Here is a 27629-nt window from a genome sequence, read left to right as displayed (position 1 = left end):
TAACCAGTTTTTGAGGTAATCTTATTGGATTTTAATCCAACTTTAGGAGGACGTCCTGATCTCTTGGAGGTTTGAACTTATTCATCATTTCACTTGATGATTTCTCCTTATCTATCTTTTCAGCCTATAACTTAGAGACCAAATCCGCTTTTTCTAAGGAAATATCAGTCGGGGTAAATTCAACTATATTCGCTGCCAAGATGGTCAAACATGACTCTTGACCTCTTTTTCATCACCTGAAAGAGATTCAAAACAATTTTACAAGACTAAATCTTAAGAAACAAATTTAGAAGTAACCAGTTTGACAACAACTAATTTATAACTTGTTGCATTAGTTGCATATTTGAGATGAGAGAATTCTTCTAAAACACTAGAATTTTCAAGAGGCAAAGAGTCATTTTTTTTAGCAAATCATTTGATTCATGGACATCCTCCAGACAGGGCATATTAGTAAAAATATCATCTTGAAATTCTGAACCAACCCCTATATCTTCAGCATATTTTTTAGACTTTTGACCAACAAGGGATCCAGTCTCCACTTGGCCAACAACAACTTCAACAAGGGTATCAAGATCAATAGCAGCTCCTCAACTTCCACCACCCCTACATCACGAACAAGTACATCATATATTTGTATCTCCACCGCAAAATTTTGTTTCTCTTTGACACGAACCACTTTCTTGTGAGGGGCATCATTAGTTTCTTTAGTCTGGATAATCATATGTTTATATTGTACAACAATAGGTTTGGATAAAATAGTAGGCAGTTTGATTGTGTTATTGAGGTTATTAGGATATCGTCGATATTTAGAAATATAATACCCTATCATTTTGCATGAAGAGCAAAATGGAGGCAACTTCTCAAATTCAATATCTGCAATAAAAGCAAAATCAAGTCTTTGCACCAAAATTTGTTTAAGCAAAGAAGATAGCATATCAATATCAACCAACACTCTAGTAAAAACAACCTCTAAATTTATTCATGGTGCAAGCATCAAGAGAAAAATGAGTACCAACCATTCTTGTTATAGAGAAAATTGTTTTTGGTTGTCAATATTCCATAGGAAGACCATGGATCCTAACCCAACATTGAACTTTGGTAAGCTTCATGGAAGATGACACAAAGTCTTTGGTCCAAGCAAAGACTCTTTAGATACCCAAATTGAGATTCCAAGACCCCACTGCTAGTACTCTTCTCATGTCTTCAATGATAGAAAAAGCAAATTCATAAAACCATTTTTCCATAGGAATAACTTCCCAAAATCCCAAAGATTTGAAGCAAGATCCAACTTTTTGCACACGTCCATATGAGTAAGAAGTTTATCACCTTTGGATAGTACTATTCTTCCATGAAGATTATTTTTACAATCTTCAAGACTTGTCATCTAATCAAATTTGGTACTTAGATTTACATGTGAATCTAAGAATTGTGGTATTAAGGTAAGTTCAATATAACCTAGGTTGTGCGTCTACATATGTCACAATGTGCAAGAACCCTCCCCCTCAGTTTCTCACTACTTGATATCTAGTCTGTATGACTTAGACTATTAGTGAAACTATGGAATCTCTGTTACAACATAAGTGTCAATACTTAATATACAATCAAACAACGACTTACACAACATCCCAAATGTATGACTTTAATTTCATACAAAGTTCATCATTCTCATACAATACATTCATTTAAATTTTTTACAAATCAATTGAATATACAAACTAATATTTACTTTACATTTATAAAAGTTTTCATACATAATCCAATTCATTGCAAAAGAAAGAAGTTTTCATTTTTTAGCTTGAGAGATAACATTTTAACTTAAGTGAGAATGTGCTCACTTGAGCTAAAATACCTCAAATGACATGACAAAAGATATAATTTTGGTTAATGGTTTGATGAGAATGGTATAAAAATGAATGTTTTTTAAGGATGAATGAGTAAATTAGGTTGGAAAAATGTAACATTTTATGATAAATGAAAAATTAAGAAGGTATGTTTTATGTGGGGGTCAAACAAATTAAAATGATAAGAATTATAAAGAAAAAGATTGTATTGAATTGAAGAGATGACAACACAAATTGAGAAAATACGAAAAATATATATATAAGAGTTTAAAAAATGTGTCCTAAACCATGAGTGAGGGACAACTTGCATCTCATAATTAATTAACTTATTTGATAACAAAACTAATATAAAAATATATTTTACTTTAATACACTAGTTTTTAATTTAGATGTTTTTAAGGACATGAATAGAATTCAACATATAATTTTTCAAAGAATTTTATTTTAAAAAAAATAAAAAGATAGTGAAAACTTGGCTAAAAAAATAGATTGTGTATTTAATTTTAAATTTATATATATGCAGATTTCGCTACGAATATTGTACTGTAGAAAACGATAAAAATGAAACGTTGAATAAAACAATAAATAGCAGCAACATTTTATAATTAGGAATGAATTAACTATATAAATAGCAGGACGGCATTATAAAATAATCCATGTGTAGTGATTAACTAGTCTATGTATAAGTTATTGTGGCAAGGAAATTGAAAAATATATACTTTTATTTATATTTTTATTATTTTTTAATTAATTAATTTATAGTCTTCTTAATACTTCCTCCATACAAATATTTTTGGCTTGAAGCAAACTCATTAAAAAAACTTTAGCTAATTATATGATAATAACATATGCCTATGTAATGAAATAAGTTTGTAAATTTAATGTTTTACTAATAAAAATAAGGATATAAGATAAAATAGTTATATTATATTAAAATATATGAATTATTAAAATATATTTAATTTTTTTACTTATAATTATAAATAATATTTTTCTCTTATAGTAACCATTGTAACTTTTCATCAGTTTTTTTAAAAATAAATCTCCACGAAATAACTTTATTGGTAGAATATGTAAAGGAATATATATGATTTCAAATTTTGTAATTAGATTTTTTCACTCTTCATTAATTTTAAAACATGAATTTATATTATTAATATGATATGATATCCATTTACAAAAACAAATTGATGGAAAAGTATTTGTAATGATAAATTTGTAAATACTATGTAAAAAATATTTGTAATGAAAAATTTATATTAATTGATTTACATGAATTTATATTATTTGTCTTTAATTTATGTAAAAAGTAGATACTACATACGTCGTATCTACTTGTACAAACAACATTGAATAATTGGTTCTTTATATAATCTATGAATATATACCTTTTAAATTGATTACAAAGGCAATTAATATAGAATCACTTATTTCTTCTTGTCTCACATACCAAACTTTTCTCATTTCTTCTTCTTCTTATTCAATTCACATCACCTTTATATTTTACTTTTCTTCTAAGACTAATCATACGTTGCCATCAATTATATTTATTTACTATTTATAATCAATCTAAAAATGTTCATATTATTAAAGATTCTTACTTTGTACATTACTGACATTTACATCGTTAAAAGTTTTAAAACCAATAGACCCCCCTCACGTATAGTTTTTTCTTTTCTTTTTTCTCTCTACATCTCTCTCTCCCTTCTCTCTTCATTTTTCATCCATGCATCATCTATTTTAGAATCTGATTGCACCATGTTGTAGCGAAAAAGTTAAAAACATTTCTACCCGATCAGATTTTTAAATTGAGTAAGTTCATTTTTGCTCTATAGATTCTTTATTCTATGCTTTTTCTTAGGATTTAGTCGTCCGTCTTGGTGGAGTCAGAAGAGAAGAGTAATTCTCTCAACTTATTATACTATATACTGAATTTATGTTTTATTTGAATAACTTGTATTAGGTCCTTAAATTTTGAAGTTTATCCAGACTGGAAGGATAAAATTCTAGAGGTTGCTTGTAAAGTAAGCAAATAAGGTAAGCACTACAAAAAATAATGATGGTAGAGTCCCCAAAAGAGCGACATAAAAAGTAAAAAAGAGACTCTACATGAGACTAATGTGAGTTTAGCTTCCCAATAGAAATGGGAAGCTAATGTTTTAGTGGCTATGCATTATAGACGACCTCCAATGGTACACAAAATTACAAGGTAGTGTTGGCTAAGCCTACATAAAGAAAAATATATTATTTAAGTATAACGTAGGTTTAGGGGACATTAAACTGGCTATAAAATTAAATAACTATTAAGAAGTTGACTTTAAGTCTATGTGAGATCTCCAACAACACACCCCTCTTGATAAGCCAACAAACAATCTCTAGGATAGGCTCGAAATGACTCTGATACCATATTAAAAAGTGAACTTTATACCTAACTCAATTTCATAAAACCAACTTATAAGGTGAGGTTTACACTCACTTATATACTATGAAATATCCTAATATCTAGTCGATGTGGGATCTCCAACAATAATTAAACTTAGCATAGTCATTAGGGACATTAAGTGAGAAAGCAAATGAGAGTAAATTGTCGCCATTAGAGACACTGTCTGGGAAACAAATATTAGTGGCGCCTAGACCTACACTAAATTTAATAAAATATTAACTTGCATCCACTTTGTATCCCCATTCTTGACACGGTATCATTCTGCAACTACTATGTGTCCACATTCTAAACGCTAATTTATTATTATTATTTTAATAAAGTTTAACTTGCAGTCACTTTGTGTTCACATTCTAGACTCAATATTATTTTGTCACTTATTTTTTCAATGTATCTACTTTGTATCCCCATTCTAGATGTTAACTTATTATTATTATTTTAATAATTTTTAGCGTGAGTTAAAGGTCTCCATTGTGGACACAATGTTTGACATTTATTTTTGTGTCCAACTTGAGTAGACTTCATTCTTACTAGTGGCTTTTTTTATTATAGTCCTCACTTTTTGTTGGAAGCTAAAGTGGATTTTTCTTGTAGTGAAGAGAAACTAACTTTAACTTTTAATGGTACCTTAGGCTAGAAGATCTGAAAGTGGAGGGGACGTGGTCCCAAGTTTCAATTTCTCTTGCAAGGATGTTACTTGATAAAATTGTTTGATTTTATGTTGTGTGAGAATGTATAAATATTATATTTTGATAGTTTGAAAGTTAAATATTGTTTTTATGTTGGAAAAGTTCTTGAATGGTATGAATTTTTAAATTTTATATGATTGAATGATATGTATTATATATGAATGATGAAAATTGTATGAAATTGATGTCATACATTTGGGATAATGTATGAGTTGTTGTTTGATGTCATTAAGTATGAAAAGTCTATGTTTAACCGAGATCATCTAGCTTCACTGATGATCTAAGTCATATAGGCTAAGATATCAGGTGGTGAGAAGCTGAGAGGGAGTTCATACACACTGGGTCCTGCTGTAGACACTCCGTATTGGATGTTTGAACTTACCTTGATCCTTTCTATTGGATTCACTGGTAATCTTTTGGATCAGGTGTTAGTCTCTTGTAGGGGCATACTTAATGAGTCCGAAAGACGATGGATTCATATGTGGTTAGTGGGATTGAAATGAAATTCAATGATTGTGATTGAAAATAGATTCATGTGTGGTCTATATGAATGGTGGAATTGGTATTGAAATGTTATATGACAACATTTAAAGAAATGTTTAAAAATGATTAGTTTGATTGGTTCTTTTTGCAGGAATTAGATATGTTATGAAATTTTTTTTCATTAGTTACCCTTATTTTTCTTGTTGTGTTTGAACTGCGATGATTGTACTACGTACACAAGCAGATGATCATACATGTGTCGAAGGGTCTGGAGAGCTTTAGGATATTATTTTGAAACTTATATTACAAATATTTGTATTTTTATAAACTCCTGTAGAAATATCTTCTAACACAAAATTATATAAAATATTAAAAATAATTTATGTAGAATATCTCAAACCAAATCGTGTAGAAATATCATCTTATTTGAAATTGTAATAATATATTAATATATATTACAAGAAAATAATTTTTTTAAAGTAGTTTTTAAATATGTATTAACATTTTATTATTAAGATTTTAATTACTATTTTAAATTAGCTTAGATACCAATTAAAAATAAATTTATAATTTTTTATTAATAATAAAAATTACTTTAGATACTAATAATATTTTAATTTTATAAAATAATATTTAACTTAGTCAATAATAAATTATTTTTATTTTTAAATTAGTTGATATTTAATAATTTTTTTAGTAATATTATTTTTATTACAATTAATAAAATAGATTGAATTTAAATTATTAATCTTTTTATGTAATTAAATTATTAATATTAAATTAATTAATTAATAAACCAAACATCTAAAGTTGAGTCAAATTTATTTATTTATTTGGTATAATATTTTTTTCCAAATTTATTTAATTAATATCATATTTTTAAGATTTAAGATGATTTTTAGAAGTCTAACATATTTTAAGGTTTAATTAAAAATATTTTTTTTAAATAAACTATAAAATTTTAGTTTTAAATTAGGGATGTATATAAATCGAGTGAGGTTGAATTTTCCATTTTTTTATTAGACTTAATCCAACTTAATCAACTCCTAATCGGTTTGGATTAAGTTGCATAAATTGAGTCACAATTTTATTTTGAATTTTTTTTAACATGTTTTTCTTGTTACATATTTTGGAACAATTAAAAAATAGATTATATCATTTTTTATATTAGAAGAATTGAATAATTTAATATTTTAAAATTACGCATTTAGTTAATAGTATAATGTATAATAAAATTTAATATGATAATTATTATTATATTATTATTTATATTTATTTACGTGAGCTAATTTAAATTATTTAAATTCCAATCTTTAACCAAAGCAAACAGATAATTTTTTTAACAATTATGTAAATAGGTTTGATCTAATCCAAACAGTAATGGAAATTATAAAATCCTTACAAGCTATCTCTATCTACTTTTTTTCCTATTTGAACAATTGACTCCTTAAGACCAAATACATCAATCTGTTAGTCCATATAATCATGTAAATAATTAATCTCCTTCATATCACACCAAACCTAACTAATGTGTAATATATGAGATTTTATTTGTAAATGGTGTAATTTCATTTCATATTTTTTAAAACAGAAAAATATATTTTGAAATCTGACAAGTATTATTTATTATATATGATTTCAATTTTTATATTGAACAGTATACTTAAAAAATTATTAAATATAAATTAATATTAAAAATAAAAATAATTAGTTATTATATTAATTAAATTAAATATTATTTTAAAGAAAAATTATTAAAATATAAATTAATTTATATAATTGATAAATAGTTTATATGTCAGTATTTAGCTATATTAAACTTCTCATAAGACTTGTTCAATTCTAAAAAAATATATTTTAAAATATAACAAATAAAATTACAGTATTTAAAACACTACAATAAAATCACTAAATAAAAACTAATTTTAGAGACAAAAATAATTAATAATTATATTAAATATTATTTTAGAAATTAAAAAAATTATTGATATCTAAATTAGAAAGTTGGTTGTTAAAACTCAATATTTAATTACATACCAATTTAGAAACTAATTTATAAATTTTATTAATAATAAACATTATTTTATATATTAATAAATTTTATAATTTTTAAAATAGTATTTAATTTAATTAATATAGTGATTAATTATTTTTTATTTCTAAAATTAATTTTTATTTAATAATTTTTTTAATAAAAGGTAAATTTTAAAAATAAAGTCAAATTTAATGTAAGTAGATATATAACTATTTACTTATGTGGGGGATCAATGGAGTTTATTGCCCCCAAATATTATATGATTTTATAAAAATTTGAACTCATATTTCTACTGCATTATGATTATATCTACATACAAAAGTATTATAATATATTTTATACTGATTAAACCTTTAAGATTGAGTTAAGAAAACTTGAATTGGATACATTAATGAAATTATGTAACTATTAAATTTGAAATATGGTAGTTTCTTATAGTACTTTATAATAAGATTAAAATCTTCATCGACAGAGTCTGCAAATAATTCCTCTTAAGATAATCACTGATGTTTATTTTCAGAAAACTTGTATTCAGATAATATATTTAGCAAACTTTCATCATAAAGTTTTAAAGTAAACAGTTGGAACATATATCAAACATTTATTTATGAAAAAATTGAAGTTAAAACATTTTTATTGTAAGAATTATTTTGAGGTTTTAATTAATTTTTGTAAGTTTTATTGTGTTATATCATTTTTATTTAATGTTTTTTATAAGATTTATATTTTTATTAATATTTGATTTGATTTTATTAAAAATAGATTTTAAAAATAACTCTTTATTCTTATAAAAAAATTGTATCTTATTTTTTATTTTTATACGAATAAATTTTTTTATATAAAATGTAGATGTTAATGATGTCTTGAACATGGTGGTCCATAGGTCAATTCAAGGTTGCGTGAGTCACACGTTTGTTTTGTCCCATTCCAACTCCAAAGCAACGACCCTCACTGTCCATCACCATAGTTTCATTATTTGACAAAATAATAGTTACAACCTTTTAGAGGACATTTTTCTCCTAAATTACTTACAGAAAAGAAAAATAGAAGAAATTAAATTAAGTTTTTCTACTTTTAAAATTAATATATATATATAATAATTTATAAAAACTTTTTTATATAATTTTTAAAATTATATTTTAATATTAATTTATAAAAAAAGTTAATTCATTTTTTTTTCTTTTACAAATCCTCCTATCTTAATTCCATGTTATTTCATCTTTCATTTCACATATTAGTGAGAGGGATACCCATGATAAAAAAACAAAAAGAATAAATGTTAAATTATGAGGACAATGGAAAAAAATTATAAAGACCATAATAACAAATAAAAAATTTAAATTTTTCTATGTTTTAATTAATTTTTAAGATGAATTTTAACTTTTAAATATTATGAATAAATCGTAAATTAATATGTAAATATTCTAAACTTTTAATAAATTAAAAAATCAATTATTTGTGACAATGAATTTTTTTAACTATGGTATTCATGAATATGTGTAAGGACTTGACTTCTTTTTATAAACAAGTGTGTGAAATAATTTACAAGTGATAATTAAATTTAATATAAAAAAATTTAGTTTTTTATTTGAGTTAGGTAAGTGGTTTGTGTTTAAGTAAGGGTGAAAATATAAAATAAGATGTAGAAGTAGTAAATAAAATAAACTTGGGCTTAAGGTGGGCATAGAACTTTAGCTTTTAAAACAAAGGAATGAGAGAGTTGAACTTAGAAGGTGCTTACAAAAACCTTTATTTCTCATTTCTTTCATTGTATCTCACCCTATCTCTTTGGCGATTCCTTTTGTGTCTCTCTCTCTTAAAACGTTTTGGCATCTTCTTTATATGTTTTTATTCATTCTATGTGATATCACTGTCATTCTATAACACAACTCAAATCATAGTTTTGGATTATCGAAAATGGAAAGAGGATAACATTTGAGTATGCTAGCTCGTGTTTGGACTCGATAAGTTGTTTGAAAAATCCGATGGCACTTAAATCTCACTTGTTAGGTCGTATAAGGTGGTAGAATTGAGATAACTTTGTTTGTTGTATTTTTTGTATTAGTTTATGTTAATATGAGGATGAAATTATGCTAGAGAGGGGTATTTGGTTTAATGTGTGCAGTTGGAAAATATCTGGTTGAATTAGCACGAGGAAGGAAGTGGCTACTCAAGTGTGGGAGAACGAAATATACAAGAAGTGACACAACAACATAAAACAAAGGGGAAGACAATTTTGGCTAAATAAAAGTGTAATTATTTATAAAAGATAGTGTTATGGAAGTGCATACTTGAAATTTATATGAAAATTTGGGTAATATAATAGATAGTTTGTAACTTGATGGTAATGTATTAACTTATGAATATGTTTGATAATACCATTAGAGAAAGAAACAATGTGATGAGGATAATAGCAGATATAACAGGATTAGGTGTTTTGATATAGATAATAAGGGGTTATAGTAAGGTTGGAATATCCTTGAAATACTTCTATTTATTAATTATTTACTTGCTTATAAAAAATTTGATATCACTTTACTCATCATTTCATTTATTTATTTATTTTTAATTATTAATTATTACACAAAATGATCTAATTGAAATTTCTTAATATTGATTTTCATTTGGTTGGCAATAGAAGGAAGAAGTCTATGAACGTACGACGCTGCCTTTCTTGAATTTCATAACAAAAAATATGGTGGAACTCGTTTTGAGTTCGGATTGGACAACCTCCTAGCCAACAATTGTGCAAAACAAATATTGTTTTTATTCGATGATTTTTTTTTTTATTGTTTTAAAATCAAGTTCTTTTTTCATCCCATCTTGGTGATATAAGTATACAATCACTAGTACAAAATATGAAAACAACGATCCTTTATTTAGTGCGGTTTTACGCTTAAACGCATTTGTAAAAAACGCGGTGACATTTTTGAAATTAAATTGTTTTACAAATGCAGTTCTAGAGTAAGACCGCATTTGTAAATGATTTACAAATGCGGTCTTACTCTATTACAAATGCGGTCTTACTCTAGAACCGCATTTGTAAAACAATTTTACCCTAAAAAATTGAAGCGCGTCACTAGTTTCACTTTCACTTTCCTCTTTTCCGCTCTTCGTTTCAACGTTTTGCGCTCAGTTCAGTTTCTTCTCTCTGCATTTTGTAAGTTTCAGTTTCAGTTTCACTCATTCGTTTTCGTTTTCGTTTTCGCATCATTCATTATTCACTTCGTTGGCATTGTCATTTTCGTTTCCTAACTTCGTTTGTGGCATTTAGGTTACTGTTCCATTGGTGTTCGCTAGTGTTTTCCTGCTCCGCCACCGCCACAGCTTCCGTCGCCGCCTTCGCCTTTGTCTTGTGCCTCTGCCACTCCGATCACCATCAAGCTTGTTCACGACGGAAAGGTTGGTGTTGTATTTAATATTTATTTAATATTTTGAATTTATATTTAATATTTTGAATTTTTATTTAATATTTTAAATTTTTATTTTTCTGTATTATAATATATATTTAATTAATAACTAATACAACTTGGAATTTATAACTAATAACTAAGAATTTATATATTTGTGTGTATTTTGAATTTTTGTTTATTATAATTTATATATAATTTAATAAATTAGTTACGGAAACAATTAATTTATATATTATTATATATAAATTTGTATTATATAATTTGTATTTTCTTAAATTTATATTATATATTTAGTTAGTTGTTAATTACATTTTAATAAAAGTTTTATGTTATGTTAGTTATTGTTATTTTTAGAATAGAATTATCGTGTTTGGATTGAGTCCGGGGGTGTTCGACCCTCGGCAAATGTGTGAGATAGAATAATACTAATTATTAGAAAATCCTAACTATTCTAGAATATATAATGGATCGAGGTTGGATTAATGTTGTTCGTATAAGTGATGAGTACGAAAGGGGAGTAGAGGAATTTATACAATTTGCGCAGCGTAACGCGATTATTAGTGGTCATGATGGAGCAAAGATCAGGTGTCCGTGCGTTAACTGTTTGAATGGAAGGATACTGGATGTGAATATCATGAGGGAACACTTGCTATGTGATGGGTTTCTTCGATCTTATACAACTTGGACATGGCATGGTGAATTATTAAATTTACCACGTGTTTTCGTAACTGAAGAATATGTGGGTTCTACCATGGATGAAGCAGTACATGATGATGGAGATGATGATCGATTGGAGGACATGATTCGTGATGTGGGAGCTGAGTGTTTTGCAAAAGCGCATGGATATGGAAGTATGTCAAAAGATGCAGAGACTCCTTTGTATCCTGGATCAACTAACTTCACACGGTTGTCGGCGGTGTTAAGATTGATGAATTTGAAGGCAATAAACGGATGGACTGATAAAAGCTTCACGGAATTGCTCCAGCTGTTGAAGGATATGCTTCCAGAGGGAAATAGTCTACCTAATCGTAATTACGAGGCCAAAAAGATTCTTTGTCCAATGGGTATGGAGTACAAAAAGATACATGCATGTCCTAATGATTGTATATTATACCGGAAAGATTTTGAATTGTTGAAAAGTTGTCCAAGGTGTGGGTTATCACGTTATAAGTTGAAACAAAAAAATGATGATTCTATTGATGAAATGGAAAAGCATGGACCCCCAATGAAGGTTATGTGGTATCTTCCCATCATTCCAAGGATGAAGCGTTTGTTTGCAAACCCAGACGATGCTAAGAATCTTAGATGGCATGCAGATGAGAGGAAATGCGATGGCATGTACCGACATCCAGCTGATTCTATTCAATGGAAGAAATTTGATGATGACTTTCCAGAGTTTGGTAAAGAATCAAGAAATATCTGACTTGGTTTAGCTACAGACGAAATGAATCCGTTTGGTAATATGAGTACAAATCACAGTTCATGGCCTGTATTACTAGTTATTTACAACTTACCTCCTGGATTGTGCATGAAGCGAAAATACATGATGTTGTCTATGATGATATCTGGTCCGAAACAACCAGGGAATGATATTGATGTTTATCTAAGTCCCCTAATTGAAGATTTGAAGTTAATGTGGGACCAGGGTGTTGAAGTATTTGACGGATTTGCTAATGAAACTTTCAAGCTTCATGCCATGTTATTTTGCACCATCAATGACTTTCCGACATATGGTAACTTATCAGGTTATAGTGTTAAGGGTCACAAAGCGTGTCCAATATGCGAAGAAGACATTGCTTCTCAACAATTGAAACATGGAAGGAAAACAGTATATCTTCGGCATCGGAGGTTTCTTAGAAGTCATCATCCTTACCGGAGGTTGAAAAAAGCCTTTAATGGACACCAAGAGGGTAATGGTCCACCAACTCCATTAACCGGTGTTGAGGTTTACGAAAAGGTAAATAACATAGTTGAGCACTCTGGTCGTGTTCGTGCAGCTGGTCAAGGGGTCGGAATTAAACTATATTTTGGAGTTTCAGAACGACAATCATCCTCCTCCTCCAAAGAGAACGAAACTCAAATGAAAACTAAGATACGTGAAGAATTAATGGAGGAGATGAGAAAGGAGACTGATTTGATGCGGCTAGAGATGAGAAAGGAGAATGATCGAATGCGACAAGAGTTTCTATCGCAACAAGTTTGTGCTAAGCCGATTGAACCCCTTGTTAGTCCCACTCCCAAGAGCACAAAGGGGAGTTGTGCGGCTCCTCCAACAGGGGATGATATCAATGGGCAGACGGAGGATTGTGAGCTACTGGTAGTGGGCGGCAAACTTCCTCGGGTGGTGGCACTTGGAAAAGTCTATAAAAACGCCACCACCTTACATAACGTTCCTCTCTCCCCTGATGTGGCGAAGGTAACAGTTGAAAAAGTACGATTTCCTGATGCTCGTGTTCCACTACCTTCAGATGAGGTAACCACTGTGGCCGATGCATTTCAGACATTCGTTGCCTGGCCCAGAGAGCTCATTCGATCTATGCCCGAACCTCATGTAATAATTTCATTTCATTATATTATTTTTTATTTATATTTATATATTACATATAATTTAATACAAATGTTGTTTATCTTGTCGAAACCTTTTCAGCCACCAAGTCCGGAAAAGAAGCGTGAGGTTCCAGTTGACGATCCTATAGCTTCCCTACGTCTCATTGCTAGTCAGATTGGCAATGAACCTTTTCCAGTTCCGTTGGATAATACATTTTTTCAAATAAACACTGAACTGCCACTGATGATTTACAACACAGATTTATCAGAATTTATATCTGGGAAACAGAAGCTCAATATAAGTATAATTCAATTTTTTATGATGTAAGTATCTTTACCTATTATTCAATTTACTTTATGTTAAATTATTATTGATTATGCTTTAACTAAAAACTTGTAGGTTTTTGCATAGAGTCTGTATCACTGAGGGGAAGGAAAATATGTATGGATTCTTAGATCCTGCATATACTAATCCCGTTGGACCAAACTCATATGAGACTCAAGCATACATCACTAACACCCTGGAAAAAGAGGGAAAACAAAATTATTTATGCCCTTATATTAATGAGTAAGTTTAATTATATGTCATCAATTATTATTATTTCATGTTTTAAATATTTACTAACTCTTTTCATTGATGATATAGGCATCATTGGCAGTTACTTGTCTTATCAATGGTTGATAAGACTGCTGTGTGGTTCTGTTCCCTACACAAGAAGATTCCCACAAAATTTAAGGATATCATTGATACGTAAGTACATTATAAACTGAACTTTGTATATGTTACTAATTAACCATCTACTAACGAGGTTTTTTGTATTAACCAGTTCATGGCGTGGATATAACATCCTAAAAGGTCGATCAAGTTCAAATAATTTGAACTGGATAAGAATAAAGGTTTGTAATTTTTTTCTTTCTCTATTATCATTGTTTATCAATATACTAACATATTACTTTTTATTGAATTATAGTGTAATAAACAACCAGGAAGCTATGAGTGTGGCTATTACATTATGCAATGGATGATTACCATTATAAGACTAGGTGTTAAAACTGGTTGGAAAGAGGTACTATATATGTTAAATCATTTTTATAATTCTTGAACATATATATATATCTAAAAACTAATTTATGTCAACTTTGCAATGCAGTTATTCACAGAAGAAACACCAATGAATGAGGAAGGCATTTCATATGTTAGAGATTCTTGGTCCACATATTTCATAAATTTTTATAAATCTAGCATAGGTAAACAATAGTGGTTTTATTATATGTAATTTGATTACTTGTAAATGTACATTTTGATGATTTCAATTGATTACTATATTTCTGTATTTGTCTGGCTGTGTTTGATCATTATGCAGGTTATTAAATTATATGGTTTATGCACAATACAAACTGCACTTTAAAAAAAAAACACTATTTACAAATGCGGTCATTTACCAAGACCGCATTTGTAAATGTGATTTATGAATGCGGTTTTTACCAAGACCGCATTCGTAAATCCTAAACCCCTAACCCTCATCCCTCATTCAGAATAATATACAAATGCGGTTATTTTAAGTAACCGCATTTGTAAATCTAATTTATAAATGCGGTCCTATGACCGCATTTGTAAATGCCCGATTTACGAATGCGTGCTGATCAAATGCGGTTCTATGACCGCATTTGTAAATGTAAAATAGCCGCATTTGTTTTACATTTCTGCACTAGTGAATCTTCGAAAAGGAATATAATTTTTTTTTAGCAATGATATGTTGACATCTTGCTCCATTATACAACTTCTTATTAATGATAAAAAAAGGGTATTTTTGTCATTTCATGTAAAATTTGAAATTTTAAACATAAAAAGAAGGTTGTATAGTGGAGCAAGTTTGTCATTCTATCATTTTTCTTTTTTTTTTAGTTGGAAGTTTGGAAATATAGGCCAAATGAGCATATTTGATACTTATGTATATAGTTTCTTTTTCTTTTATAAAAAGTTTTTAGCTCAATTCATGATGACATGTTTATGTACTTTAGAAATTTCAATATTTTAGAAATAATTAATTAAGTTTTAAGAATCTCTTAAATTTAAGTTTAAGTGAGTTTTTATTAGATGTTTTGTTTTATTGACTATATAAAATATTTTTTATTTTTATCTAAATATATTGATATTTGATTTTGTCATTAATAAGATTGTCATTACAAGAAAATCATGAAATAGAAATAAATTATAGAGACAAAAAATAATTAGTTGCTATAGTGATTAAATTAGAGATCATTTTAGAGACTAAATTTTTTTTGGTTTCTAAATTAGTTTCTATTATTATTAAATAGTTTCTAAATTAGTTTCTTGTAGTGTGTAACCCTCTTTTAATACAAAAAAAAATAGGATCGGAAAAAAGTCAATACTAATTAGTTAATAGTATTAGATTTGTATATCGCATGTATAACGTGCTATCAATCATATAAGTTAATTCATTAGTGTCAATTTTTGAAAACTGACTATAACTAGTGTTGGCTTAACAAACGCTAATCTATACTAATTTTTAAATTAATTTTTAACTAAAGTAGTTTAGTGTCGGCTACTAATGCATTTTTATTTTAAAATGTACTTAATTTAGAGTTGACTAAGTCAACGTTAAATATTATCTATTTTTAATATTAATTTAACTCGTGTTGGTTTGTCCGACGCTAATTACAATAATTTTTAAAAAAAAATCTTGTCTAAAGCCTCCATTTTCAACAAAATAAAATTCAAACAAAAAAATAAAATAAAAAATTGTAGTGAATGAAAAAGATGAATGTGGATGAAGAGATGAGTGTGAATGAAGAAAATGAGAAGATGAGTGTGGATGAAAGAGAATAATGTGGATGGAGAAGATGGATGTGGATGAAGGAGATGGATATGAGTGAAGGAGATGGGTGTGGATGAAAGAAATAAGATTGAAGAGACTTATATAGAAAAATGAGAGTGAAAAATTGTGAGTTAGGAGATTTCTCATCTTTAAATATGAGACTTTAGACTAAAAATAATTTACGACTCCTATTCATTATCACAAAACCTTACAAATTCATAACATATAAATTAATGTCGGCTTAAATAAATATTAAAAATACATTATATTAGCATCGACATAATTGATGCTAACTTAAATAAATAATAAAATTAGTGTCTTCTAAACTAACACTGACTTAAATAAATATAAATACAAAAATAAATAAAATTAGCATCAACTATGACGACACTAACATTATTTATTTTTAATATTTATTTTAGTTAGTGTCAATAAAGTTGACACTAGTCTGACACTCACACAAATATTTTTACTAATTAAACATGTTAAAAATAATTAAATTCATTTTAGAGTTGGTTAAGCTATTGACACTAACACAAATATTTATTTATAAAAAAAATTAGCATCAACTTAGAATTAACAAAGTCGACTCTACCAATATCTAATATTAGACTAATACTACTACTTGACATCTAAATCATTTAAAAATAATGTTTCACTTATTAACTCTTTAAAAAAAAAAAAATCTTTTGCATCACCTTAGAGTCGACTATAATATTAGAAAACTAATTTGATATTTTCTTATGGTGTCTTTGATCTTCTTCAACTCATCAATCAATTCAAAATCTTAAGGTCATATCTTCACCTAATGTCATACTCTCAATTCCACATTTGAATTCCTCATAATCTCCCCTCATGTGTGAGCCCTTCACATTGCTAACTCCCTTTCAAAATCAAAGTGTTATCCACTAGTCTTTTATGCATATAACACACCTCAAGTGGACATCAATTGTTGGTTCTTCTAGTACCTAAGTGGAGAGATTCGAATATGATAAGTCATGACTCATAAGTCAATCCGTGTAAGAGATCTGACTTCTCTTTCAACCCAAAATATGATGACAGTGAGTTTATTTGTGTTTTTTCTTAAATATTATTCAATGTGAAATTTCTAACTCCATACTTAAATTCTTCATCTTGTCCTGACACTTGAGAGTCTCACTTCACTTTCTTGTCTTTGACTTAGTTCCCTACCTGCTTTCTCTGACTCTTCGATCTCCATGTTCTTATCATTGGTCTTCCAAATATATACAAACCATGTTTGAGCTTTTATAAATTTCTGGAAATCGTTAAACATTGCATGTGCAGTTTTCAATAAGGAGGACTATTAATTGTTGACAAGGAAAACAGTTTGCAAATGCGTTTGAATTTAATTGGAACATTACAATTTTTTATACAGTCATCCAACCTCAAATAATTGAAAATCATGACTTTTTATGATAATTTGGTTAAGCATTATACTGAATGTTTTCTAATTAGTAGATATGGTAAAAAGTTTACCCTAACAGTGTTATGTATTGTGCATTGTGATTAAAATTTAAAATACTTTTATGCATGTGCATGATTTTTTGCAAACACTTTTTTCACTAAACCTATGTATGCTCTTATTTCTCAGCTCCTGGTCTAAATGGCAGAACTTGGTTTCTTAATTACAGAAGCAGAACTTATGTAGAAGGACCAAAGAGTTCTAGAGCCCAAGTGAACGTGGACCTGAGACGAGATTGTTGTGATGTAACCATTTGAACCAAGATAGGACATCTCCTTGCATACGAAGGAAAAATATTCGTCAGCTTGAAAGAGTCACTCTTAGTGTAGGTTGCAGCTGGTGTTGGTATTGAGATAGGGATTGTGCTATGTGGGGGTTGCCATGGTGATTAGCAATATTTAGAGGTGGGGGAGATACATGTGGTGGCTAAAGAATGGTGTCTTCCACTAGGAGTATTTTGGGATCTAAGAAGGGAATGGAAGATACCTGATTCATGAGAATGGTGAGGTTAGATTGATGATTGTCGTTGCGCATCTCCAATGACGTTTGACGGTTGATGTTCTTCTCCATTTGGATTTGAATGGCCGCTTCCTGGATTGTATTTAGGACTTTTCCCATATTCTTTGTTTGAAGTTTGGGAAACATGAGGAGGCAATGAAAGCACCAATTTGCTAGACCTTTGCTACACCTACTCTAAAAATTAGGGTATACTTAAAATTCACATGTCATTTCATAAATGAGTGAGTTCTTTTAAAAGAAGATAAATGGGCCCCAGACCTACAAAGTACTTAATTTAAAAATAACTTAACGTATGAATTATTAAAATATCTCTTAACCTATAATGAAACCCTTCATCCCTTGGGTTGTTTGGTGGCCTTCCACGTACATTGGACTTTTACATGCATTGGGTTTTGTTGTAACAATTTTAAAATAAAAACTGTTATTTCATGGATTTCATAATTGATCAAGAGGCAATGCAATGTACCGAGTAACTGTCATAGAACTATATGAATCAAACTATGCCATAGAAATTGGCAAGAACTCTTCAATGTGGTAAGGGATTGATGACTGATGTTGCAAAATAACTGGTTTTGGAGAATGAATACTCTAGTTGCTTCATTGGTAATTTTCACCTTTAGTTTCAAATCATGTTACTTGCCTGTGTTGTTCCTTCTCCAGTCTTCTCAATGATGCATAAGACAAGAATTGATAATACACACACACATCTTCTAACAATTAAAACTAATGTTCATTAAATATAATGTGAGTCACAAATTTTGAGATTTTTACAAAATTTCAATTAATAGAAAGAGTGTTGATTGAACTCTCTTAGTGGTCTGCATGATGGTGTTGATTGAACTTCACCTGTCTGTTGGTGTGCACTTCTGGTATTGTTTACAGCTACTTTTATTTGTTGGTCCCTTCAAATTCTTAATTCAATCACAGCTAAACTTGTGATTTGAAGAAACACTTCATATGAACAAGATTGAAACAAGATATTATGGCCTTTTACCACCTGATATTTCACTCTTGAATTTGGTGCATATTATTCTAATCAGTTATATTCCAGTCATATGCATCCAAGTTATCCTTCCAATTTCAACTTACACAATTTTGAAAAAATACTCTTTTTCACAATGATATAAAAATGTTAGTTAAACTCATGTAATTTTCTTAATGTCATAAAAAAGAACTACATTTTCTAAACTATCCTTAAGCATATTTATTGAAAACGCTGTTCGGTTTTGAACTTAAGTTAAAAATACTTTTGGAAGAATGAAATTAAAATAGGATTCAATTAGTTGAAATTTGTTTATTTGGTTTCATTTTCTTGCAGAATTTGATGCTTGATGAATATCCGGATGAGTTTGAATGATGCTTGGAAATACAAGTTCTTTTGTGATCCTAGAATTAGTTGCTTCAGTCTCATCAAATTGTTATACTGAGTTTATTGTAACCAGTCAGAATATATTGATGCATCTGACAGGTTCTTTCTATAATTAAACAGGAATTTTGATTAAGTTTTCTATAACTTTTTTCCTAAATTCTTACTTAAAACTTCCACTAAGAAATTATGTTCAATATTTTATATACTATATTGGTCAATTATAAAGGCGAATTCAGATTTAACTTTTAAATTCTACAATCAATTAATCACCACAAACACTCAACACCATTTAAAAATAAAGAATAAATTGTCACATTATTCAGCAATACAAGAACTCTAACATGCACTAAGAAGGGTAGCTTAAAACTTAAATTATGTGCTGAAGACATTGTATTTGGACTCAAGAATGGGATCCTTTCATGATTATCATAGTTATGGGCGAAATCTATCAAAGCCTCATTTACTAATTCTTGAGCTAATTGGGTAGTGAATTCACTCGGCTATAATTTTATGCAAGTAATCCCACACAAAATGCATAAAAAGAACATTGACCCCATTTGCTAGTGAATTCACATGTTCTTGTTGCTTTTGGATTATATTACCATAGCTATTCTTGTACAAGTAATTCCACACACAATACATCAAAAGAACACCATAGTGATCTTACCTGAAACAGATTAGTGGGTGCATAACGTGATATTTCTATACAAATGGCTTTGGATTAAAAGGACCGAAATTGGAGGCCTTGAGGGACCCATAGTAAAGTTAATGGGGTTTCTTCCTCCACCAATATTTTCGTCACACATCTCATCAATATGCAAATTTCCATTTTCTCCTTCTTGAATTATATAATTTGAAATTTAAAATTATCTTTCGAGTGGTACAATCTTAAAAAACTTCCAGATTATACAATCTTCTAAAAGTTAAAAGTTATTGCCTTAAAATTATACAATCCTTGTACAATACGAAAAGGGTAAAATAAGAACTTTTATGGAATTGTTGGACAAAATATATGGAAGTGGAGAAAGTAATGACCAAGTTAATAAGAGTCATTCAAATTTGGAGTTATGCTTATTTTATATGATACAAAATATTACTGCTATGATTTTTATTGTTGTTTTATGACACCGTAAGACCATACCAACCTCTTAAGCTTCTAAAACAAGGCATGTAGAAGAGTTGAAGACACAAGGACTAGATGAAAATGCCTGCACACATCATGCAAATGAATAATCGCATAACAATGTACAAGGTTGCATCTGAAACTGTAATGTACTAATATCTTGGTTGAGATAACATATTTTGAAGCTCCTTTCCTTTTTCTCTTCATTTATAGGTCATCAACATAAACTTAAACACAGCTGAGTATTGAATCCTAACTAAAACTTGAGCCATCTCTTTTCTTTTTCTTTGCTAACAACTGCATTTGAGGCAGAGACATGAACTGCTTCGGCATCTGCCAAGGCTTCGCGGGTTTTATTTAATTTTCTCATGGCAGCCTCATACACAGCCTTCTCTTTCTTATTGGCGTTCACAAATTGCTCAAGCTTTTCAACCCTCATCTTCAAATCCTTCACCTCTTCCTCATAAGCAACCAGTGCCCGTCTATCCACCTTTTTACCTTCCTCGGGACCTTTACTTTGCTGCTTCTTCATTGATCCACCGCCAAAAGCCTCACTGTGCATTGTCAGCTGATTGTTTATCAATGCAAAGACATCTGATGCCGACTCCTCTTCCTCTTTTGCTGCACGATTTGCTTCTGCAAATTTCTTCTCACGTTTTCTCTTCCCACCTCGGCTCCGCTTCTTCTTGCATTCCTTGTCTGGTTTCTCTTCCCTTTTATGAGACTCAAGTGCATAATCCAAGGATTGCTTTGGTGGTAGGATCTTCACTGGTATGGGGTCCAGCATTCCCTGACCCGTTACACCTAAACCCATTCCTTCTCTGTACCCCATATTAGCCATCATTCTGGAAGCTATGCCTCTAGTGTGGTTTTCCCAAGTGGCAAATTTTGCAGTTTCAGTTTGAACTCCTCTCTGTAGGTTGGTACAGTCCAGAAATCCTAAACCCTGTGATTCCTCATCCTCCTCACAGTCACTGGACTCAGATTGCTGTAAGCTGGAATCACTCTCTGAGTCACTCACTTCTGCATGCTCAGACAGTGCCATATCTTCTGCACCAAGTTTCACAGTACTACCGTCATCTCGGAAAACAACTTGTCCAACTTCAGCCTTTTCATCCCAGGACTCGAGCTCGGCTTCTCTCCAAGTGCCTGCATTTGCAGTTGAGACTGCCCATATACTTGACCCGACAAGGGACTGCTCCCAGATTGTAGGGACAAATTTCTTAAGAGCAGACAACTGAACATCAACTCCTGTAGATGTAGACAGAGCATACGTTATAATATTTATTTTACAAAACAGGTTTGTCGAATACAAAGGTCATCAGCTGAAACAATAAAAACTAGAGGAAATTACACTGACACCTCCGAGATTTTCACAAACTACACTGAGGCCCCAATTATTTAAAAATTCTACACAAACCATTCCCTTATTAAAAAAACATTACACTTACATCCCCTAATAAAGGAGACCACTATAATGGTTAAAAACACAGAGGGTATCAGTGTAATTTAATCAAATCTTAGGGAGTATTGTTGTAATTTATTTTAAAAACTAACAGTAAAAAACAGGTTTTGCAGGAGTGTCCGGATCCAAACAATAAATCACAGAAATTTAACAAAAGTTAAAGAATTAATCAAATGTCAATATGTTTTTGTGCCTTAAAGCATGCTCCAACAAACTTGGTAAAGTTTTCGAAATTATTCTGAGTGAAGTATGAATAATTTCACATAAGCTTCCATAAACATTAAAGCACAAAATGATTGTAATTTTTTTATCCAAAAAAAGAAAAATAGACAAACACAAAGAACGTGATAAATCTAAATGAATGTAGTTGTAGGTTGAAATAAATATACTAGCTTCCTCTAGATGAAAGTACAAGCCAACTACATATTTTAAAATGCCATAAAGACTGATATATCGTTATGGAAAAGCATCATAATCTAAAAATCACAATTAAAAAAAAAAAGTCTTATGCTGATTGCTTAAGTTTTATGACTACTCAAGTAATTAAAACCTGGACCCCAAATTTATAAATAGGAACTACCGACCCAAATGTTAATAAGGACTTCACTCAACAAGTTATCCAACCAAGATGCTTGGGTCCAAATGTTCATTGAAAATTTACACTTAAAAGTGCAAGTGGAACTAAATTTTAGTGACAGCCAATTACAAAGAGGTCTACGTGATTTCACCTCTACACAATTTTGTTCAATTTGCTCAGCAGCTTACCATGTGATAGGCGACAGCTACTACCAAATCGACATCGTTGTTGTAAAAAGAACTTGCACATCTGCACTTTGGTGTTATTAGTACAATGACATGAAAAATAATTGATTTTATTGAAAATCTGAACCTATATTTCTGTGGAATAACAATGTTAAAGAAAAATTCACATGAGTAGCAATTTCATATTACTTCACTTCACTCACAAATTTTATTATACATATAATGTTCAATACGAATGACCTTTCTTGATTTACATCATATAAGGCAATGGTAGTTGAGGATAACCCTCGAGCTGGCTTGCAACTATGATGGTGGTGAGATAGGGATATGAAAGGAAGACAGAAAGAGGCACGCAAATATGTCACGTTAAAGCGCTTTGTAACTTCCAATTTTTGCTAGTTAGAACACTCTCTCATTGACTGTGATTGAAACCTCAAGCAAAAAAGTTTCATTCATTATAAAAAGATTATTGTATGAAACTTGTTTGGATATATTATTTGTTTAATAAGTGAGTTCATTTTAGAAGTATGCTGTATCAATTATCTAATATTTAATCAAATGTATAATGTATCACATCTAATACAAATTGTAAATCTTTCAATTAAAATGATTTCTTCTTAAATATTGCAGTTAAGTTTTCAAATCACAAGAAAAAAAAGGGGAAAGCCAAAAATAGCATAAAACAGCTAGTCTCGGACTGCCTTCAGCTGTGTCAAGATGACCACCAATCTACCTTTATCACAACACTCGCTTATGATATAAAGTCAAAAAGGGGTTGCTAACAAATAAATTTAAATATGAAGAGGAGAGCCTAAACTCATCAAATCAAATTAAGAACAATTGTCCACAACTCCACATAGCAGTGCAACTGAAACATATTATGATATGAATCTTAGGAATATGGTTTCTTTTCATCATAAAAGTTGTAGTAGCATTGGAAAGAGATTACAATACGGTGATATGATTGAGGAAAAGGAATACCAAGAACAGAAAAAGAAAATCAAAACAAAATATAGAGGCAGAAGTCCTAGCAATATGATAGAAATAATATAGGAAAATCCATTTAAAAGAAAAATCAGCAATTACTCTGATTTTTCTGTGCATTGGTTTCAGTATTCAAGTTCAGAAACTCACATGCTAGAAGATATACATTGTGTAAGGATCAAACACTTCACAGGTATTTACTGAAAACTTCTGCTTAAACTATGACAACATGTAGCTAATCTCATTCATGGTGTGGGGATGTTAAGACTTAAGAGGTATTGAAGACAGAAAACCTTATCATTTGCTTTTTTTCTGACTACGACACAAATCCAAGGAAAGTTGAAGAGATAGCTTAATGCCTGTGACATACCTTTGTTGCCTAATTTCTTAATTTTTAATTGAATTCAATCCCAGATTTTGCAAACTGTTGTTACATCAAATTCCCTTATTTTCTCATAATTAGTTATAGCAGAGGAAACATACAAGGAAGAGAAACTATACTACTTAAAAACATAAGAATACCACAATACACTTTTTGTCACCAAGAGAAAATATAGGAATACTTGGCACAATATAATCTTACATACCAGCATATTCTCAGACGTAGGAGTAAGGAATGAAACTTTGGCCACTGAATTATCCAGCTGCACCACTTGACCATTGTACCAGCGCCCATTTATGTGCCGAAATCTACATTTAGATCCAACAGAATGACATTTTTCCTCCAACAGCTCTGGTTCAACATCTGTGGGATCAAGGAATTCCACTTTCTCGTCTTCAGCAAAAATATTAGTGTTATGCAGAATTGCATCCGCTTCCTGTAACAATCGTGCACGTTTTAGGTGAAAAAGTCCTTCTTCTGCATCCTTAATTGCCTGGACAAGCTCCTCATGAACCTGTGATATCAAAGAAATTCTAAGAGATTTCAGTATAAAACTAGCCTCAAATATTAGAATGGTTGTGGTCAAAATCATGCGCAGTTCATACAACTCAATGTGTTACAACAGATTCTGTGACCCTGGTCCCCGGTAGAACACAATTTGTGGAAAAAATTGAGAGATAAGGAGATAATTTATCTGATCTAAAAATCGATACACTGATACTGAGTTTCTAAACTTGGAGACTCTTGTTTATATGATACTGAAACAGAATTCTCTGATAAACCTACAAATATATAGTTACAGTAACAACCTCAAACAAAGTACAGTTGCGTAACTGAATGTAAAGCTGTTATAACAGAAACCTGGCCATCACATACACAGTAATAAGTCCACACTAGACATATGCTCTATCAATATGCTGCTATCGGAAGTAAATTGCGTGCTGACATGTAAATGTGCACTGAATCATGCGTTTTCAGTCATCTCAAAGTTCCAACAAATGCATGTTCATGAGTGAAGCAGGAGGCCAAAATAAAAACAGCCCTATTATAGATTACACCCCCCAGTCAAGTGAGGTCAAACCTAATATTACCTTACCCCCTTGAAATAATCTTCCTTCTACTTATTATGACTCTCCTTCATAATGCAACCTTGGCTAAGCTATGGCACTATGCAACTGCCATGATTGACACAACTTTGACTGAGTTCTGGACCTCTGGGCTGTGTCAATTCAACTTGGACTGAGTTTGGGGTTTTCTAATTCCCCTGTGTCTGACTATGCAGGTTTGTTTGCTCAATTTCTCTGCTGTGATTTGGTGTTGTCATTCCTCACTTGTATTTTACTAGAAGCCCCAAACATAATTATATAAAATGACATCTATTATGAATTTTGAAATAGAACATGCATAAATGCTGGTTAGGATTGTGAATTCACAATGGCCTAATTGTAATATATTGCTACATCAATGGAAATGACTGGGCCTTAGTTTTATGAAAATATCTCATATTTTAGGGGTCATTTGATTGGGGAAAATATTTTTATTATGTATCCTGTTTTCTAAAATTTATATAGGAAAAAGGTGAAAACACAAAATAAAGTTGTTTTCCCTGTCAGGTAGATGGATCCAATGTAAGATCCACAAGTCTGACAACCTTGGCAACAACCTTATGGATACTAGCTCGGGACAGGATACTGTCCACTAGAATGAACTAATTTTGTTGATTACAATGATGCAGCTCAACAGATCTTATGTAACAAACAAGATTGAAGGGCTTTCAGTATAGTATTGCTCAAATGTAACACCTGTAATATGTACAGAGCACTTATCTTCTTGCTGCTAAGAGTCTAAAGCATCAACAACTAGTTACTGCAACATCCTTACTGTATTGCAACTATCAATAATATTTTGTGTATTTTACAGTTAATATCATTTAGCCTTCTGGTCAAAGAGTACTTGTTTATTTTCAGTTACTATCATTTATCAACAAGGCACTAAAGGTGAGTCTAACCTATACCAGAAAGGTCTAACAATGACAACAGAGGCATTCGCCTCACTGAACAAGGAATGCCTAAACAAGGTGCTGTCCCAATCTGGCTTCACTTTGAGTACACTATTCCAGTTACTTAGGTTTTAAGTTTAGCATTAAAGACTCTCGGCTCTAAATTTAACTGAATTGAATATGGCCAAAGTAGCAAACATTACACAGCACACCAATCCATCTCATACACATAAAACATCAATGAACTCAGCATGATTCTCTCTATCTGTGCACAACTAGAAAATGCAGGTCTGAGACATAGCAATAGATTTAATTAATACACAACCATTGGTAAGAATTCAAAACAGCACATGTACCAATATTCAATATTCCGCCATTTTTGCCAACAACAATATCAATTTCTACAAACCAGTAAAAAAAAACCCTCAGAGATCAACACCATTTACAATTGCAAAGATGTCATGTAAGATATCTAGTAAATTTAATTAAAAACAATACAGAAACCCCATTTCATTCCTAATTGTTCAAAGTATTCAATCTTTAGCAGAAGCAAACAGCCAACAAGCTAAAACTCAGAAAACCCAGCAAAATCCTTAAATTACAAAGGGATTAGGAAATGGGAAATCGAAGAGGGGCAGAAATTGTCAAGGATTGTTGGAAAAAAAAAATTGTTGATTGAAACAAGACAGAGAGAGAGAGAGAGTGGCACCGCGAGAAGCTCAAGGTTTGTTGGATCAGAGAGGAGAGCTTGATCGATAGCAGAGAGAGAATCCCTTTGCTCTTGCAATTGAAGTTCGAGTTGGTTCTCAAGAACCCTCTCTTCTTCGCTTCCCATTGCCACACCCAAATCCAACCAACCACATTATAGAAGGTGTTATTATAATGGAAGACAATTTGTTATTATTATATAGGTTAATAAGGTGTCATTATAATACTAATTATATAAAGAAAAAAATATATTTTTGGAAAATTATTTTTTTTCTTATACTTTCAAATTCATGAATGTGGTCCTTTAATTTTTTTTTTAAATATATAATTTTAGTTCTTTTTAATATCTAAAATTAACATTTAGTGATTGCAATATAAATATTTAATTTTGTTTATACTTAAATTTAATGATTAAATACTGATGAGGATGGAAGTGGTTGACTTAGATCATATTGCTTCTATGAGTTTTGATTCTAATTTTTATTTTATTTTGACTTTCCTTTTGCCCATTCCAAGAGAATATTACTATTTCCAAATGTGTTTATTT

The 27629-nt window shown here is 30.2% G+C and overlaps 1 protein-coding gene across 1 annotated transcript; it reads right to left on the bottom strand.

Annotated features, from left to right (window-relative positions):
• Positions 1-20857: 20857 nt before the first annotated feature.
• LOC137831264 (zinc finger CCCH domain-containing protein 18) lies at positions 20858-27288 on the bottom strand. Its single transcript, XM_068638862.1, has 4 exons — positions 27084-27288; positions 24581-24889; positions 23013-23073; positions 20858-22033 (listed from the first exon to the last, which is right to left on the bottom strand). Exons 1-4 carry the CDS (start codon positions 27207-27209, stop codon positions 21039-21041), a joined length of 1491 nt encoding a protein of 496 aa, XP_068494963.1. The 5' UTR covers positions 27210-27288; the 3' UTR covers positions 20858-21038.
• Between the last annotated feature and the right edge of the window lie 341 nt (positions 27289-27629).

This window comes from Phaseolus vulgaris, chromosome 6 (assembly GCF_000499845.2).
Source record: "Phaseolus vulgaris cultivar G19833 chromosome 6, P. vulgaris v2.0, whole genome shotgun sequence".
In the NCBI taxonomy this organism is placed as follows: domain Eukaryota; kingdom Viridiplantae; phylum Streptophyta; class Magnoliopsida; order Fabales; family Fabaceae; genus Phaseolus; species Phaseolus vulgaris.
This window is presented reverse-complemented; position numbering and strand designations above follow the sequence as displayed.

Excerpts from the sequence above, each read along its gene's own strand:
- LOC137831264 (XM_068638862.1), bottom strand. The coding sequence starts at position 27,209 with ATGGGAAGCGAAGAAGAGAGGGTTCTTGAGAACCAACTCGAACTTCAA. Across the intron at positions 23,074-24,580 it reads CTACGTCTGAGAATATGCTG|ATGTGCAAGTTCTTTTTACA; the intron begins GTATGTAAGATT and ends ACCAAAGTGCAG. Across the intron at positions 22,034-23,012 it reads TAGCTGTCGCCTATCACATG|GAGTTGATGTTCAGTTGTCT; the intron begins GTAAGCTGCTGA and ends CTACATCTACAG.